Here is a 17,620-nt window from a genome sequence, read left to right on the forward strand (position 1 = left end):
TGCTATCTATCTGGTCGTTATGGTTCATGTTCTCAGTGTTTATGTTCCCACGAGCAATCTATCCGAAAAACTTTAATTTTGGCTTCCCTAACCATATGGTCAGCATCATACCGTTGCAGTCTCTCTAATAACATGCTTCCAGGCCAATTTGGATGAAGATTGTGCAATATGTAGAGAAACGCAGAGACATGCAGTTGAGGTTGGGGGGAAAACGCCATTTGGTGTGGAGCAGATGGTTGGCTTGGGAGGCTGTCCGCGTCTAAAGGCGTGTCGTGCCCTTCAGATAAAATCCCCAAGGGTTTCCCCTTGTATTCAAAATCAATGAAAATTAAAGCGCAAAGAAAAGATGAATAGTCAGACCTCGAGTCTCTCTTTTGTTCAATGGAGCTACTGGTGGGCAGGAGTTAAAGTACAACAGCCCCCTATAGAAACACTTAAGTTAAACAGTCTCCCCATAGTCCACCTTCAGAATGAAGGGGGAGTTCGAAGAAGAAGCTTTATGCTTGATTTATCCAAGACAGAATCTCGAGGCATACATTTTGTTTGAAAATAATACGTGTAATGATCATGATTCTGCAGGATTTCACCATGCCTTTCAGTTAAGCTTTGCTGCCATAATCGATAAATGAATGCCACGTCAATAAAAGAAACGCCTGATAGTGCAGCGTAGGCCTGCCTATATGAGGACAGAAGGGTTGGGAGAAGAGGTGATCGCGTAAACCTCAAGCACGCGGAATTACGTACAGAGCAAAAACCTGTAAAAACGTAGAGCCACATCCTTCGGATTACTGCATTGGGTGTATTGAAGAATCAACTGGTTAAATACAACACGGATCTTCGAAACCATATGGCCATGTGAACACATGCATAATGGTATTAGTCATAGTGTTGAAATGTTCTCTCTCATCAATTTCCTTTGAGTACAAAGGTAGGCACCTATTCCAAATCTTTATTTGGAAGTGTCATATCTTGACCATTATAATGATTCTAAACATAAAAACATCACTCAGACATTACATCGGCTACACACAATGTCTTAGTAAACCCAAGAGTAGACTAAAACACACGGGGGAAAACGTTGCGTAATTGCGCATGGGATCAATGCTTTTCTTGTTTTGGAACGCCGCTCATTCAAATGTCGTTGCTGCCACCCGCCAAAAATTGAAATTCCGTTTCAATTAGCGTCCTAATTAAGACCACCCGACCCACCCACCCACACACACACAGTCTCAGTGTCACCAGAGAGGCAGAGTAATCAGCTTAGAACCATCAGCACAAATGATGTCCTCTTTCACAAGACACAAATATGTTTCTGAAAGTTTCACCAATGAAAAAGAATGAACAGTTTACCAAATGTTATGGGCTAGTTTAAAAATCTCTGTTGTTGGCTAATATTGAAATAACCAAAAACCTGTTGACTTTTTTCTGGAATAACAAACTACGTGTTTTTCTTTAAACTGAGGACATTGTTGTAGGGACGGCAGCGTGCGCCGAGGGGAGCTCTTTCTCCCTAGTACATTGTGGAGAGAGCAGGTGCTGCTGCCTGAATTACCATACAGCTGAGAGCAACAAAGAAGAAACTTATTCTTTCCCTCGGCCCGCACAATAACAAAGTGCCTTAATGACAGCCATGCGAACGACACACCAGCTCAGTTTTACTGCCCAGCATACAAGAATGTAAAATGTTAAATCTATACATATATGCCTAAAGTCAACACAATATTACAGTTGTAAAAAAAAAAAAAAGAAAAAAGCATCCACTTGACCTGTTGATGTGTAAAGTTGTCAAAACTCATAATAAAAAAAATAAACTATGTTTTTGTAGATTTCATTGAATTATATCAAGATAATATCCTTAGGTTTTTGGCAAGATTTTCCAAGAGCTATGTGAAAACCTGTTTATAAGTTATTGATTTTCCATTTTGATTAAATGTAAATTCATGTTGACCATTAGTTTTATATTGTGATTAAATACATGAATTGTTATTGTGTGAATAAACAGTTTGTGGGCACACTTTAACAAATTTGTAAAAAATGAAATAAAAAGTTACGTTTAGGAGAAAAGGGTGATGTTGAAAAGCTAAAGAATGAAAAATAGTCTTACATTAAGCGTGGAAGATGTAGGCTATTTGGAGCGTACCGTTGCCTACATGGGTTTTACAATGCGGATATGTTATGTGATGTAATTTGAGGTTTATATCAGAGAGGGATGTAAAGGATTCTGGAGGTGAACATTTTGTTGGAATCTAAATGAGAGTGTTTTGTTTTGTGCCATGGGGAAGGGTTGTACATTTTACAGCTCAATGACCATTTGGCGATATTTTGAGAGGGAGGTTTTGAAAAGTGTCCGTTTGTGACAGCTCGAGACAGATTGGGGAGTAGACTAGCTAATTTGCATCTCATTACCGTAGCAGCGCAGTCTGTATATAACTAGCAGCAGGCAGGCTGGGACCTCAGACACACGCATAGTTACATAGGGCGAAGATCTGAGAAAGCCTTGGGGAAGTGTTTTGGATCACTACATTTTTTTATCATTGTCAATCAAGGGGAAATAAACAAAACACAAGCAGCCTTAAAACTGGGTTGTCTCATTTGCGCCCTCAAGTCAGAAGCTGTGCTGAACTGCAATATCTAATAACTGGATCGGTATTAACACCTTGGCACGGAATTTCGAGTTCATTCCCCATTTTTTCGTTGGGATTTTTCGTCACCGGCACCACTGCTGAGGATTACATTGTATTGTAAACTTTGTTCATGAAGTCACACTGAGAAGCATCGAGAAACTCCAGTTCCATTCAAGACGTCTGAAGACCGTACGGATTTTTAAGTGGGACTTTTTATTACGGAAAATAACTTTCTCGATGATTTTCTGAGCCGGGTTATACGTCAATTGCCCTGGCTCGTGGACATTTAACTATTTATTGAATATCGTCAGCACAATGGGACGCCAGTCGCGTGTGATAGCTGTCATCCTTTGTGTCTTGATAGGCCAGGTATTGCGAATTTGACACTCTTGAATTGATTTGTAATTTAAGTTTATTCATTAGTCATGTGTAGGCTACATATCAAAAACATAATAGAATACAACCTTCATGTTTTAATTGTGTTTTTACAGGGTTTTTGTTCAGGGGTTTTCGAGTTGAAGTTGCAAGAGTTTCTCAACAAGAAAGGAGTGACAGGCAATACAAACTGCTGCAAAGGAGCCTCTGGGATTCAGCAGTGTGAATGCAAAACGTTTTTTAGAATCTGCTTGAAGCATTATCAAGTTAATGTATCACCGGAACCACCTTGTACCTATGGTGGTGCGGTGACTCCTGTCCTCGGATCAAACTCCTTCCAAGTGCCGGAAACAACTGCAGAAGCATTCGCCAACCCTATTCAGTTTTCTTTTGGATTCACGTGGCCGGTGAGTATTTAAGCACAGCTTTGTCAAATTATACAATCTTGGTCAGCATGCTCAAGGTTCACCAATTTTGGGGCTTTGACAATGCCATTAACGGTCATAGTGAAATGTAACATATCCCAGGACAGGAAGAGGGACTAAGGCACGTTTAACAAATGCTATCAGGGTGGGAAACTTCACATCCCCATAGTTGGAGTATAATTGGTATCTCTGCATGAAACTTCGAGTAAATGGGGAAGTGGTGGAATTAAGTGTGAAGCCTAAAAGTGGCACACTCTATCAGGCCTAACAGAAGCCTAACGGTGGCTCACCTCTATCAGGCCTGACAGAAGCCTAACGGTGGCTCACCTCTATCAGGCCTGACAGAAGCCTAACGGTGGCTCACCTCTGTCAGGCCTGACAGAAGCCTAACGGTGGCTCACCTCTGTCAGGCCTGACAGAAGCCTAACGGTGGCTCACCTCTGTCAGGCCTAACAGAAGCCTAACGGTGGCTCACCTCTGTCAGGCCTAACAGAAGCCTAACGGTGGCTCACCTCTGTCAGGCCTGACAGAAGCCTAACGGTGGCTCACCTCTGTCAGGCCTAACAGAAGCCTAACGGTGGCTCACCTCTGTCAGGCCTAACAGAAGCCTAACGGTGGCTCACCTCTGTCAGGCCTGACAGAAGCCTAACGGTGGCTCACCTCTGTCAGGCCTGACAGAAGCCTAACGGTGGCTCACCTCTATCAGGCCTGACAGAAGCCTAACGGTGGCTCACCTCTATCAGGCCTGACAGAAGCCTAACGGTGGCTCACCTCTATCAGGCCTGACAGAAGCCTAACGGTGGCTCACCTCTATCAGGCCCAACAGAAGCCTAACGGTGGCTCACCTCTATCAGGCCTAACAGAAGCCTAACGGTGGCTCACCTCTATCAGGCCCAACAGAAGCCTAACGGTGGCTCACCTCTATCAGGCCTAACAGCCCAATGTTTATGGCCTGTGGGGCCTCAGCACCTTCTAACCCTTTGGCACAGTTGTTCCTTATTATAATTGTTCTTTTTTTTCAACAGGGGACATTCTCTCTCATTATTGAGGCCCTACACACAGATTCTGGCGATCTTTCAACAGGTAAATTCAATACAGAGCAACAGGTCACCAAACAAAACGATTAATTGTAAATATGTATAGGGATGTATGTACTAATTCCTGTATTCACAATTTTCAGATAACCCTGAAGGTCTGATCAGTCGCTTCACCACTCAGAAGCATCTGACAGTGGGCGTTGAGTGGTCCTCTGATTTACAGACTAGTGGAAGAACAGAGCTGAAGTACTCCTACCGATTTGTTTGTGATGAGCATTACTACGGGGAGGGTTGTTCTGTTTTCTGCCGTCCACGAGATGATGCCTTCGGTCACTTCACCTGTGGGGACCGTGGCGAGATCATCTGCAACTCAGGATGGAAGGGAACCTACTGCACAGAACGTAAGTAGGCTGCATCCTCCTTACTTCTGCTTTGCCCATACTAACTTTTGTTCCATTTTTCTTTTACAAAAGTATGAATGTGGTTAATTTGCAGTCATTAGTCAGAATAAATCATGCGTTATTACCAAATCGTTTCACTTATCAAAATGTGGGTTGCACTGTTTAGGCAAATTTAAATAAGAGAAGTTTGCCGAATATTCACACCCAAGCCATAGATTAAATGCAATGCCTGATTGGCTACTTGGCAGTGCACTTGGCGTTGATTGGCTTAGTGAGGTATTGTTGGAAGCAGGCAGCTGCTGAGTGAGAGTAGACAATGGACCAGCTGTCCTGCACTGGCACCACATACACCAGCTGTCCTGCACTGGCACCACGTACACCAGCTGTCCTGCACTGGCACCACGTACACCAGCTGTCCTGCACTGGCACCACGTACACCAGCTGTCCTGCACTGGCACCACGTACACCAGCTGTCCTGCACTGGCACCACGTACACCAGCTGTCCTGCACTGGCACCACGTACACCAGCTGTCCTGCACTGGCACCACGTACACCAGCTGTCCACATTGTATCGGCACAGACTGAGGGACATTAAGGGGAGGGGTTATATAAGCAGAAAGAAAAAAGGGACTTGTGACCCATAGTTATGGTTAACCCTAACCCTTCTGACCCATAGTTATGGTAAACCCTAACCCTTCTGACCCATAGTTATGGTAAACCCTAACCCTTCTGACCCATAGTTATGGTAAACCCTAACCCTTCTGACCCATAGTTATGGTAAACCCTAACCCTTCTGACCCATAGTTATGGTTAACCCTAACCCTTCTGACCCATAGTTATGGTTAACCCTAACCCTTCTGACCCATAGTTATGGTAAACCCTAACCCTTCTGACCCATAGTTATGGTAAACCCTAACCCTTCTGACCCATAGTTATGGTTAACCCTAACCCTTCTGACCCATAGTTATGGTTAACCCTAACCCTTCTGACCCATAGTTATGGTTAACCCTAACCCTTCTGACCCATAGTTATGGTAAACCCCAACCCTTCTGACCCATAGTTATGGTTAACCCTAACCCTTCTGACCCATAGTTAGCCGAAAAAGAAGCCTTTGTATAGGCAGCAACTGTGTTAAGCAGAATGTTGGTCCCCTGGTGACAAGTGGAGCATATTCTCTAGGTAACGGCTAATGGGGCCACCAGCCCACTGAAATGAATGAACCAGTGTTTACTGAAAGGGCCTATCTGAAAATAAGCTCTGCTGGTATAAACACATGTTCCAATGAGTTAGATTCCCGTGATTCACTTGTGATGGTCTATCTCATTGCAGCAATCTGTCTTCCTGGTTGTGGCGAGGAGCATGGATTCTGTGACAAGCCTGGTGAATGCAAGTAAGTCCCAGTGATTTGTCCATCTTCTGTCTGGGTTAAACACCAGTCAACAGGATCACCGTTTGGTGTAGTTTCATATATGCCAGATATCTAACCATGACCATTGTGTGTGGTTACAGGTGTAGAGTTGGCTTCAGTGGGCGTTACTGTGATGACTGCATCCGCTATCCAGGGTGTCTTCATGGCACCTGCCAGCAGCCGTGGCAGTGTAGCTGCCTGGAGGGGTGGGGTGGCCTCTTCTGCAACCAAGGTGAGTTCTGTTTATCTCCCATATGCAACGGACTAGTGCTCATCTGTCCTTCTCCACCAGATCCAGACTGTGCTGGTGTTGAGATGACATACAGTATCCCCACTATGTTATCTAAGCCACCATACCAATCAGGTTCAGAGAATAGGGCATTCTTGGCCTTAAAACAAGTCATAAAAACATCCTGGATATCACTGTACCTTAACTCTCAGAAGACTAATCGGCATGTGCCATTGTCTGTTTCAGATCTCAACTACTGCACACACCACAAGCCCTGCGTGAATGGAGCCACTTGTACCAATACTGGCCAGGGTAGCTACACCTGCTCCTGTAAACCCGGCTTCACTGGGGCCAGCTGTGAGATTGAGGTTAATGAATGTTCCGACAACGCCTGCCAAAATGGGGGAAGCTGCACTGTAAGTATCTTTTTCTGAGCTGCCCCTCATTAGTTACATTAGAAAGCATTTCTCAGTGATATAGTGTCACATAGTGTGTGGTGCTGCTATGCTAGAGCTGGCAGGCATTCCTCATGGTGAATGTAGCAAAACAAATTAATAACAAGTCATTAAGGAGTTGTAACTTTTGCTTAGCAAGTGCTTTGTCTCGCCTCTGACAGGATTTAGAAAACACATACACATGTGCCTGCCCCCCAGGCTTCTATGGCAACAGCTGTGAGCTCAGTGCCATGACCTGTGCTGATGGGCCTTGCTTTAACGGCGGACGCTGTGCTGACAACCCAGAGGGAGGATACTACTGCCAGTGTCCTCTCGGCTATGCCGGATTCAACTGTGAGAAGAAGATCGACCACTGCACCTCCAACCCATGCTCCAACGGTAAGCTGAAACAAACTTCTCCAGTTCTGTGTTTACCAGTTTAACCTTTCTATTCAAAGTCTGAGGACATGAATGAATACTGTAACAGTTGGTTTAACATGCCTTTTTAATGTCTCCAGGTGCCCAGTGTATGGACCTTGTGAACTCCTACATGTGCCAGTGTCCTGAGGGCTTCTCCGGAGCCAACTGCGAGGACAACATTGACGAGTGCGCCAACTACCCCTGCCAGAATGGTGGCACATGCTTGGATGGCATGAACGATTACACCTGCACCTGCCCACCTGGATACACCGGCAAGAACTGCAGCTCGACCATCAGCAAATGTGAGCACAATCCCTGCCACAACGGAGCCACCTGCCACGAGAGGAAGAACCGCTACGTGTGCGCCTGTGTGCCAGGCTACGGCGGCCATAACTGCCAGTTCCTCCTGCCGGAGCACCCCCAGGGACAGCCCGGGGTGGAAGGAGCTGGTAAGAGATACTCTGATGAAGAGGACCAAGGCACATTCCCCTGGACTGCAGTGTGTGCTGGGATTATCCTGGCGCTGCTGCTGCTGGTGGCCTGTGCCGTGCTGGTGGTTTACATCCGGGTCAAGGTGCAGCAGAGGAGTCAGCAGGGAGACACCCACAGTGAGAGTGAGACCATGAACAACCTGGCCAACAACTGTCAACGGCCTGACAAGGACCTATCTGTCAGCGTGATCGGCACGACAGGGGTCAAGAACACCAATAAGAAAGTGGACTTTCACTCGGACAATGCTGGAGGAGAGCAGAATGGCTACAAATCCCGATGTTCGTCAACGGATTATAATCTGGTGCATGAGCTGAAGCCAGAAGATGTGTCGAAAGAGGACCAAGAAAAGAGTGAAGCAAAGTGTTCCGAATCAGATTGTTCTGAATCTTTTTGTTCCGACAGTGAGTTTGAAGAGAAACACAGAAAACGTTTAAAGAGGTGAATATCTACACATTTAGATATAAATTATGTGATGCTTGTCTGAAGAGTGAATGTTGATGTTAATGTATTCATTTTTCTTGTGTTCTCAGTGACGCCTCAGAAGATAAACGTCCAGAGGAGTCAATGTGCAACGAAGCATCGATTTGCAACAACACAAAGTACCAGTCAGTCTACGTCATATCAGACGAGAAAGATGAATGTATCATTGCAACTGAGGTGAGTTGATTTTCCTCTTTTTCACTGCTGAATGTATCGCTTTACAGTTTGCATATTTAGTTTTCACTGGTTGGCGTATAGCCAAATACTCTGAAACTAAAGCATCTTTGCCTCTTGTCTTCCCCAGGTGTAACACCAAGCTGAGCTGTAGCTCGTCTTCTCTACTGGAGGTTTTACTCCGGTGAATGCTGCTCAAACCCAGGGGGAAGGTTTCCCTTCGTGTGACTGCTGCTGTGAGACCAAGACATTGACAGTGATATTCAGAATGAGCTGGTTCTCAACTGAAGTAAGCACAGTGGCTGCAGATAAAGGATGTTGGACCACACTGGTCCGTGCTCTCACAACTTATGTTTCCCAGGAACGTGCGTAATATGGATTTGTTGCACTGCCTGTGAGGACAGTTGTACCTCATTGCACTATGGAGGGTTGCTTTTTAATATGTATTTAAACATACACATTTGAGTTAATTACTGTGTATAATGAGTATGCACTGACTGCAGTGTATATTTGTAAAGCCTTTGAGGCAGTCTTCTGACTTAGTTTTAAGATGGGAAAATACTGCCTTTAAATTTGTAAACATACTGTTGTGTTTTTTTCAAAGATGTATTCTTTTAATTTAATTGTGTTATGTGTTCCATTTGTTTGTGAATTTGTAGATTTCATTTTGATATAATTTATGTCTAATGTATATAAGGCAGTTCAGGTCAATGTGACTTTGTTTTCCAACAAAAATGTATTTAAGAAGCATTGTACAGAAGCTATTGGAATTGTTGCCCATTAAGAAAAATCAACTAAATATTTTTCAAAAATAAATAATGTATGAAATAATAGCATATAAGTGTCTTTGATTATCCACCTACATAACATGTCACGCAAAACATTGAATATTAGAGTGATTTCTCTTTGACATAAATGCATGCAATGTTTCACCCTAAGTTCTATACGTAGTCTTAATGTAAACTGTGTATTCTTGGCCTGATGCAACTGTCTCCCTGAGGGACCTCACTAACTGGCACAACCGGTAATCACAAATTACTACCCTCATCTTGATGGCAATTTATTTTTTGGAAGAAAGAGCCTTCTGACAAAAGAAGAAACCACCCCTGGAAAATGATCTGGTCAGTGTTTTCCAACTTTTTTGAAACCTTAGTCAATGTCATTTAGTAAGGCTAGATGGTAGCCTACAAGCAACTTGCACTTCGTACTCAAAGACTGATTTGGATCTAACTCGATGAGAATCCAAAACCAGCACGACAAATGGTTAGAAACCTATATGAAAGCAGGAAACACAAACATCATTACCATATGTACTGTATGACTGTCTTCATTCATAATCACTCTTTGAAGCATTGAGTAAGAAGTGGACAGCTGAAAACTACACTGAATAACACATTGACCTGCAGCTGTCCAGATGGAGGGACACCCCATTCCAGAGTTGGGGTGCATGAGGCAAATGCATTATACTGTACCACTGTAGAAGCACAACAGAGCCAAGCATCCAGAGTTGTTATATTTATGTTCATAGAATGCTGATCCAGAGTTGTCATGTTTATGTTCATAAACTCAGCAAAAAAAGAAACGTCCCTTTTTCAGGACCCTGTTTTTCAAAGATAATTCTTAAAATCAAATTAACGTCACAGATCTTCATTGTAAAGGGTTTAAACACCATTTCCCATACCTGTTCAATGAACCATAAACAATTAATGAACATGCACCTGCGGAACAGTCGTTAAGATACTAACAGCTTACAGACAGTAGGCAATTAAGGTCACAGGTATGAAAACATAGGACACTAAAGAGGCCTTTCTACCGACTCTGAAAAACACCAAAAGAAAGATGCCCAGGGTCCCTGCTCGTCTGCGTGAACGTGCCTTAGGCATGCTGCAAGGAGGCATGAGGACTGCAGATGTGGCCAGGGCAATAAATTGCAATGTCCGTACTGTGAGACGCCTAAGACAGCGCTACAGGGAGACAGGACGGACAGCTGATCGTCCTCGCAGTGGCAGACCATGTGTAACAACACCTCCACAGGAGCGGTACATCCGAACATCACACCTGCGGGACAGGTACAGGATGGCAACAACAACTGCTCGAGTTATACCAGGAATGCACAATCCCTCCATCAGTGCTCAGACTGTCCGCAATAGGCTGCGAGAGGTAGGCCTGTTGTAAGGCAGGTCCTCACCAGACATCACCGGCAACAACGTCGCCTATGGGCACAAACCCACTGTCGCTGGACCAGACAGGACTGGCACAAAGTGCTGTTCACTGACGAGTCGTGGTTTTGTCTCACCAGGGGTGATGGTCTGAATCGCGTTTATCTTTGAAGGAATGAGCTTACACCGAGGCCTGTACTCTGGAGTGGGATCGATTTGGAGGTGGAGGGTCTGTCATGGTCTGGGCCGGAGTGTCACAGCATCATCGGACTGAGCTTGTTGTCATTGCAGGTAATTTCAACGCTGTGCGTTACAGGGAAGACATCCTCTTCCCTCATGTGGTACTCTTCCTGCAGGCTCATCCTGACATGACCCTTCAGCATGACAATTCCACCAGCCATACTGCTCGTTCTGTGCGTGATTTCCTGCAAGACAGAAATGTCAGTGTTCTGCCATGGCCAGCGAAGAGCCCGGATCTCAATCCCATTGAGCACGTCTGAGACCTGTTGGATCGGAGGGTGAGGGCTAGGGCAATTCCCCCCAGAAATGTCCGGGAACTTGCAGGTGCCTTGGTGCTAGAGTGGGGTAACATCTCACAGCAAGAACTGGCAAATCTGGTGCAGTCCATGAGGAGGAGATGCACTGCAGTACTTAATGCAGCTGGTGGCCACATCAGATTAAGACTTACTTTTGATTTTGACCCCCCCTTTGTTCAGGGAAACATAATTCCATTTCTGTTAGTCACATGTCTGTGGAACTTCTTCAGTTTATGTCTCAGTTGTTGAATCTTATGTTCATACAAATATTTACACATGTTAAGTTTGCTGAAAATCAACGCAGTTGACAGTGAAATGACGTTTCTTTTTTTGCTGAGTTTAGAATGATGATCCTGAGTAGCCATGTTATTGTTCATAGAATGCTGAGGCAGATCATGTTTACGTTTGCTCCGTTTTCTATTTGATAAATAGCATCCATCTGTAAAAATGATACAGTATGATACCTTAGAAATGTATCAGTTAGCTGATATATTGTTGAAACATTTTATGTTCTTATTTACACAACTATTTATCCGTGTTTACTATAAAGATGAATTATTTTAGAAAGAAATTTGCTCCTCTAGTTCGCCATATGAACAAAGATTTGACTGCAGCAGGGGTGTATAGGTTTTATATTCTGACCTGAAGGGGTAAATAGGTTTTATATTCTGACCAGAAGGGGCAGGGGTAAATAGGTTTTATATTCTGACCTGAAGGGGTATATAGGTTTTATATTCTGACCTGAAGGGGTATATAGGTTTTATTTTCTGACCTGAAGGGACAGGGGTATATAGGTTTTATATTCTGACCTGAAGGGACAGGGGTATATAGGTTTTATATTCTGATCTGAAGGGACAGGGGTATATAGGTTTTATATTCTGACCTGAAGGGACAGGGGTATATAGGTTTTATATTCTGACCTGAAGGGACAGGGGTATATAGGTTTTATATTCTGACCTGAAGGGACAGGGGTATATAGGTTTTATATTCTGACCAGAAGGGACAGGGGTAAATAGGTTTTATATTCTGACCTGAAGGGACAGGGGTATATAGGTTTTATTTTCTGACCAGAAGGAGCAGGGGTATGTAGGGGTAGTTGAATGTGTACTATCAGGTTGCTCACTGAAATGATAAACAGTGCTCTTGAATCAAACAGCTGTGAGCAACTTTAATCATGGATGAGGAAAGTTAACCTAGTGTTCTGACCATGCTAATGATGTGGCATAGCAAATATTCATCGACCAGACCTGCCTTATACACCTGCTATTCTTATCAGGTTATTGGTAATATGATAATCCATCTTTTTGACAACTCACTTTATAGTCCATGTTATCTCCTTTTTTTTATATAAAACAATGGATGTTGCTGTCTTGAATGAGGTCCAAATAAGAGAAAGAAGGACAATAGCAGCAGTTAAACTTCTAAGAACAATAATGAAAGTGTAAATGTTACACTGTACTCTTCCTTGGAATATGCTTTAAAATACAAAATGGAGTGTCTTCTTTGTGCTTTATAAATGTAAGATAAGGTCTCCTTAGGCTTGGTAAAAAGTTCCAGCCACTTCCATGTGCCCTTTTTGTTTTCAACTGAAATTAACTTTGTTTTTACAACCAGCCAGAGAGGAGCGGTGGGACTGTTTGCCCTGTAAATACAGCGTGAATATAGTGGCTCCAATAGGGACCAGTGAAAAGTATTTGTTGGACAGCTGTTTTCACGTACTATGCTTAGCTTTTAACTTAACTTTTTTCAGTAACACAATGGCTTTTTTCGCTGAGTTGGAAAATACCAGAAGACAGGTCTAAAGCAACCCTTTGTTTCTTCATTCAGTGTAGTCCTGTTCCACGGCTCTTCGTCTCATGGGGAATATCTTTTTTTTATACTTTTTTTCTCCAGTTGTGTGTCAATAATCAAACAAAGGTCACCAATTAATGCCAATATGCCAGAGTGTTTTGAATGAAGAACTTTGAAACTCTTTGATAAGCATGAAATAAAGGATTGTCAAAAAGTCAGATTTACTTGCATTTATGTTTGGAATTACACTAAACTATAACATTGAGATCTTAATATTCAAAATGTTTACATTTTGTTTTTGACTAAATATTCATTCTCTTGCTAAATGTTTTGTTTCCTAAATGTAAAATGTTGTACCCCACGTCTGTAATCTTCTAACAGCCTCTATAAATGTACAACCACTATAAATCTGTCTGTAATGCATTACATAGACAAAATAACTATTTACATAATAATAATCATAATGGCTCATGGTTCTTTTAAAAAAGCATACCTATTCATGCTTATAAATGCATTTGTAATGCAATTCCCACAATGTCATGGGTGTAATGCATACTTCTTGTGAAATGTTCTTGTCACGTCCTGACCCTTGTAAGATGTCATTTTCTATAGTAGAGTAGGACAGGGCGTGATTTGGGTGGTTTTCTACGGTTTCTATTTCTATGTTTAAATTGTAGTTTTTCTATTTCTATGTTGAGCTCCAATTGGAGGCAGCTGGTCCTCGTTGCCTTTAATTGGAGATCATATTTAAGTAGGGTTTTTTTTTTCCACCTGTGTTTGTTTGGGCAGTTATTTTCTGTTTAGTCTCTGTACCTGACAGAACTGTATTATGATCGTTTGCCGTTTGTTATTTTGTCTTTAGTGTTTTGAGTTAATAAATATCATAATGAGCACTCAACACGCTGCGCTTTGGTCCCCTCTATACGACAGCCGTTACAGAACTGCCCACCACAACTGGATCAAGCAGGGTGCTCGGGAGGAGATGGATACCTGGTCTCTGATGGAGAGGCTAGAGAGGCTAAACTGGACTTGGGGCCAAGTAATAGATAGATATTTAAGCCTGCCAGGGAGGCACGTGAGGCTACAGAAACCCAAAGAACATTTTTTGGGGGGCACATGGAGCAGTCGGCGGAGCCGAGGAGCAAACCAGAGCCAATCCGGGAGAAGAGGGAAAATTTGGAGAAGGGAGAAATGGAAGAGTTACTGAGTTGGGAGGACGCACAAGTTTTTCCCAAAGGAACGTGTCGTCAGTTTGGTGCCACCTGAGTCAGCTCCCCGTACTCGTCCTGAGAAGTGTGTGGAAGTTCCGGAACAAGTAATACAGGTTATACACACCAGGTCTCCAGTACGTCTCAACAGTCCGGTGCGTCCTGTACCTCCTCTCCGCACTCGCCCTGAGGTGCGCGTCATCAGCCCGGTGCCACCTGTACCGGTCCCACGCATCAGACCTCCGGTGCACCTCCACAGCCCAGTACGTCCTGTGCCTCCTCCCCGCACTCGACCTGAGGTGCGTGTTACCAGTCTGGCGCCACCTATGCCAGTCCCATGCATCAGACCTCCAGTACGCATACCCAGTCCGGCGCCTCCGGCGACGCTCCCTCGTACAGCACCTCCTGAGACGGCCTGCAGCCTAGAGTCTTCGGCGATGATCTACAGTAAGGTTCATCCGACGACGATCCACGGTCCGGTGGTACAGAAGCAGAGGGATCTGCGGGCGGAGCAGGGGTTACGCCCCGAACCAGAGCCACCGCCGCTGCTGGAGGATCTGCTGGATGGTAAGGTTCTGGGTATTGCACTACAACCGCCATAGACAATTGTCACCCTCCCTACCCTCCCTTTTTGTTTTGTGGTTTCTAATTTTAGTTGCACCTTTGGGGGGGGGTGTGTACTGTCACGTCCTGACCCTTGTAAGATGTCATTTTCTGTAGTAGAGTAGGCCAGGGCGTGACAGGGGGTGTTTTGGGTGGTTTTCTATGATTAAGTTCAAGTTTTTCTATTTCTGTTGTTTTTTGGGTTGATCTCCAATTGGAGGCAGCTGGTCCTCGTTGCCTCTAATTGGAGATCATATTTAAGTAGGTTTTTTTTCCACCTGTGTTTGTGGGCAGTTATTTTCTGTTTAGTCTCTGTACCTGACAGAACTGTATTCTGATCATTTTCCATTTGTTATTTTGTCTTTAGTGTTTGAGTTAATAAATATCATAATGAGCACTCAACACGCTGTGCTTTGGTCCCCTCTATACGACAGCCATTACAGTTCTTCTTTTCAGCTATTGGTGGTGCATTCATCCTTAGGATTTGCGTCTTCTATTCATTCACTGGGGGAGGGGGGGGTTGATCCAAATATGTTTTGAATATGGTGGAATGCCAAATGTTTGTGTGTATTGTTTTCTGTTGCAAAACTGCTGTAACGAGTGCACAGGGAGTCGGGAAGCAAGTTCTGGGAGTGCATAATTTAATGAACAAAACACGAACAACAAAGACAGGAAACTGAAACAATAACGCCTGGGGAAGGAACCAAAGAGAGTACACACACACACACACATACAGGGAAGGTAATCAGGGAAGTGATGGAGTCCAGGTGAGTCTGATGCGCAGGTGCGCGTAACGATGGTGACAGGTGTGCCCCATAACAAGCAGCCTGGTGTCCTAGAGGCCGGAGAGGGAGCACACGTGACAGTACCCCCGCCCTGACGCGCGGCTCCTGCCGCAGGACACCGACCAAAGGGACGATCCCGGGGATCTGGAGCGGACCGGTCACCTCCACTGAGGTGCAGAAACCTGACGAACCAGCTGAGGCGTGAGAACCTGATGAGCCGGCTGAGACCTCCCCGGTTGCCTCAGTCGATGCACGGGAACCTGTTCACCAGCTGAGGCATGGGAGCCTATCGATCCCGCTGAGGTTTGGAAATCCGTCGAGCCAGCTGAGGCAGGGGAACCCGACAAACCACCTGAGGCCTCCCAGGTAGCTCCGGTTCGGACACCCGGACCCGACATCACTTTCAACACAAAAAGATTTTAAAAACTGACCCCCTGATGCTTCCCTTTGGTGAGGCGCTATTCTGTAACGAGTGCGCTGGGAGTCAGGAAGCAAGTTCAGGGAGTGCATAATTTAATGACCAAAACAAACAACGCACAGACAGGAAACAAACAAAAACAATAACGCCTGGGAAAGGAACCAAAGGGAGTGACATATATAGGGAAGGTAATAAGGGAAGTGATGGTGTCCATGTGAGTCTGATGACGCGCAGGTTCGCGTAACGATGGTGACAGGTGTGCGCCATAACGAGCAGCCTGGTGACCTAGAGGCCGGAGAGGGAGCACACGTGACAGATGCACATAAGCGGTAGCTCCTAAACATCTTCCCATCATGCAACAGGACTGAGATCCCCTTGACAACAACACTGAAGTTAACAGTTTTGGCGCCATTCTTCAGTTTGACATTTATAATATTTGAAGTAGATGCCATTGGTCAATGATGTTGATTAGATGTGACACTAATTATCAACTCACAATGTAGCTGCAGGATCTTTTCCTGAACCGTCCTGGATAATGTACTGTACATCCAAGAGATGCCCAATGGTGGTGTTTTTCCATTTTAACTTTTACTTACGTTCAGCCAATTGTTTCAGGCTACGGCTAACAAACTAGCTTTGTTATCTGTAGGTTATTTCTTAAATCCACCGTGGTCCCTCTTTGAAGACAGAATTACTCTGGTCCTAATCTATTTGACCATGACAAGAGAGCCCTTAGTGTTCTGGTTGGTAAAGTCAATGACTTTCCCAGGATGTCATTCATCTGGTCAGATATCCCCCGTTCATCTGGTCAGATATCCCCCGTTCATCTGGTCAGATATCCCCCGTTCAGATATCCCCCGGTCAGATATCTCCCGTTCAGATATCTCCCGTTTCCTTCATCTGGCTTCATTTGTCTTCTTGTTTCATTAAAAGGGGAGATGCTGGTGTTGTGGATCCCCTTTGGAACAGTCTGTGTGTGCACTCTTACTTCTGTATGGATTAGTCAATATAAAGCTGTTTTCTTCTGCAAGCCCCTCAATGGCAAGTACAATTGACAGATTGTGGAAAGAGGATAATATGGAAGAAGAAAGGGGATCATGGTTCAACAATGAGTCATCCTTTGTTCCTGTATAGTGGTCACCTGTCACTCCCTACAATGCAGCACCACCCCACTTTCTACTGCAACCTGGAGCCTTAGATCTCATTCGACGGGCTAAGGATAGGATTTAGGGTTGTGACAGTGAAGTCTTGGGAAACAAAACGTGCATGACAATGAAAAGGACACAAAGGGAAGTGGTGGGTGTAAAAGGCAGCGTGCGGATTGGTCGACACATCTCCAGAAAGGGGAATACTGTTGACAACACTCGACCAATCCCCACGCCGCACACAACCTCTACAGGATCGGTGGGTCCCCCACGGGACGGTTGAGCTAACGTAGGCTAATGCAATTAGTATGAGGTTGAAAGTAACAAGAAATTTTACCAGGACATAGACATATCTGATATTGGCAGAAAGCTTAAATTGTTAACTAACTGCACTGTCCAGTTTACAGTAGCTATTACAATGAAATAATATGCTATTTAAGGAGAGTGCACAGTTAAGAACTTGTAAAGTTACTAAT

At 44.3% G+C, this 17,620-nt stretch overlaps 1 protein-coding gene across 1 annotated transcript; it reads left to right on the forward strand.

Annotated features, from left to right (window-relative positions):
- The first annotated feature begins 2,446 nt into the window (after nt 1-2,446).
- LOC106610689 (delta-like protein D) lies at nt 2,447-9,330 on the forward strand. Its single transcript, XM_014210161.2, has 11 exons — nt 2,447-2,993; nt 3,116-3,406; nt 4,450-4,507; nt 4,605-4,862; nt 6,192-6,252; nt 6,372-6,502; nt 6,746-6,915; nt 7,116-7,332; nt 7,452-8,283; nt 8,376-8,502; nt 8,630-9,330. The coding sequence occupies exons 1-11, from the start codon at nt 2,940-2,942 to the stop codon at nt 8,633-8,635; spliced, it is 2,205 nt and encodes a 734-aa protein (XP_014065636.1). The 5' UTR covers nt 2,447-2,939; the 3' UTR covers nt 8,636-9,330.
- Nucleotides 9,331-17,620: the final 8,290 nt, after the last annotated feature.

Source organism: Salmo salar, chromosome ssa01, assembly GCF_905237065.1.
Source record: "Salmo salar chromosome ssa01, Ssal_v3.1, whole genome shotgun sequence".
Taxonomy (NCBI): domain Eukaryota; kingdom Metazoa; phylum Chordata; class Actinopteri; order Salmoniformes; family Salmonidae; genus Salmo; species Salmo salar.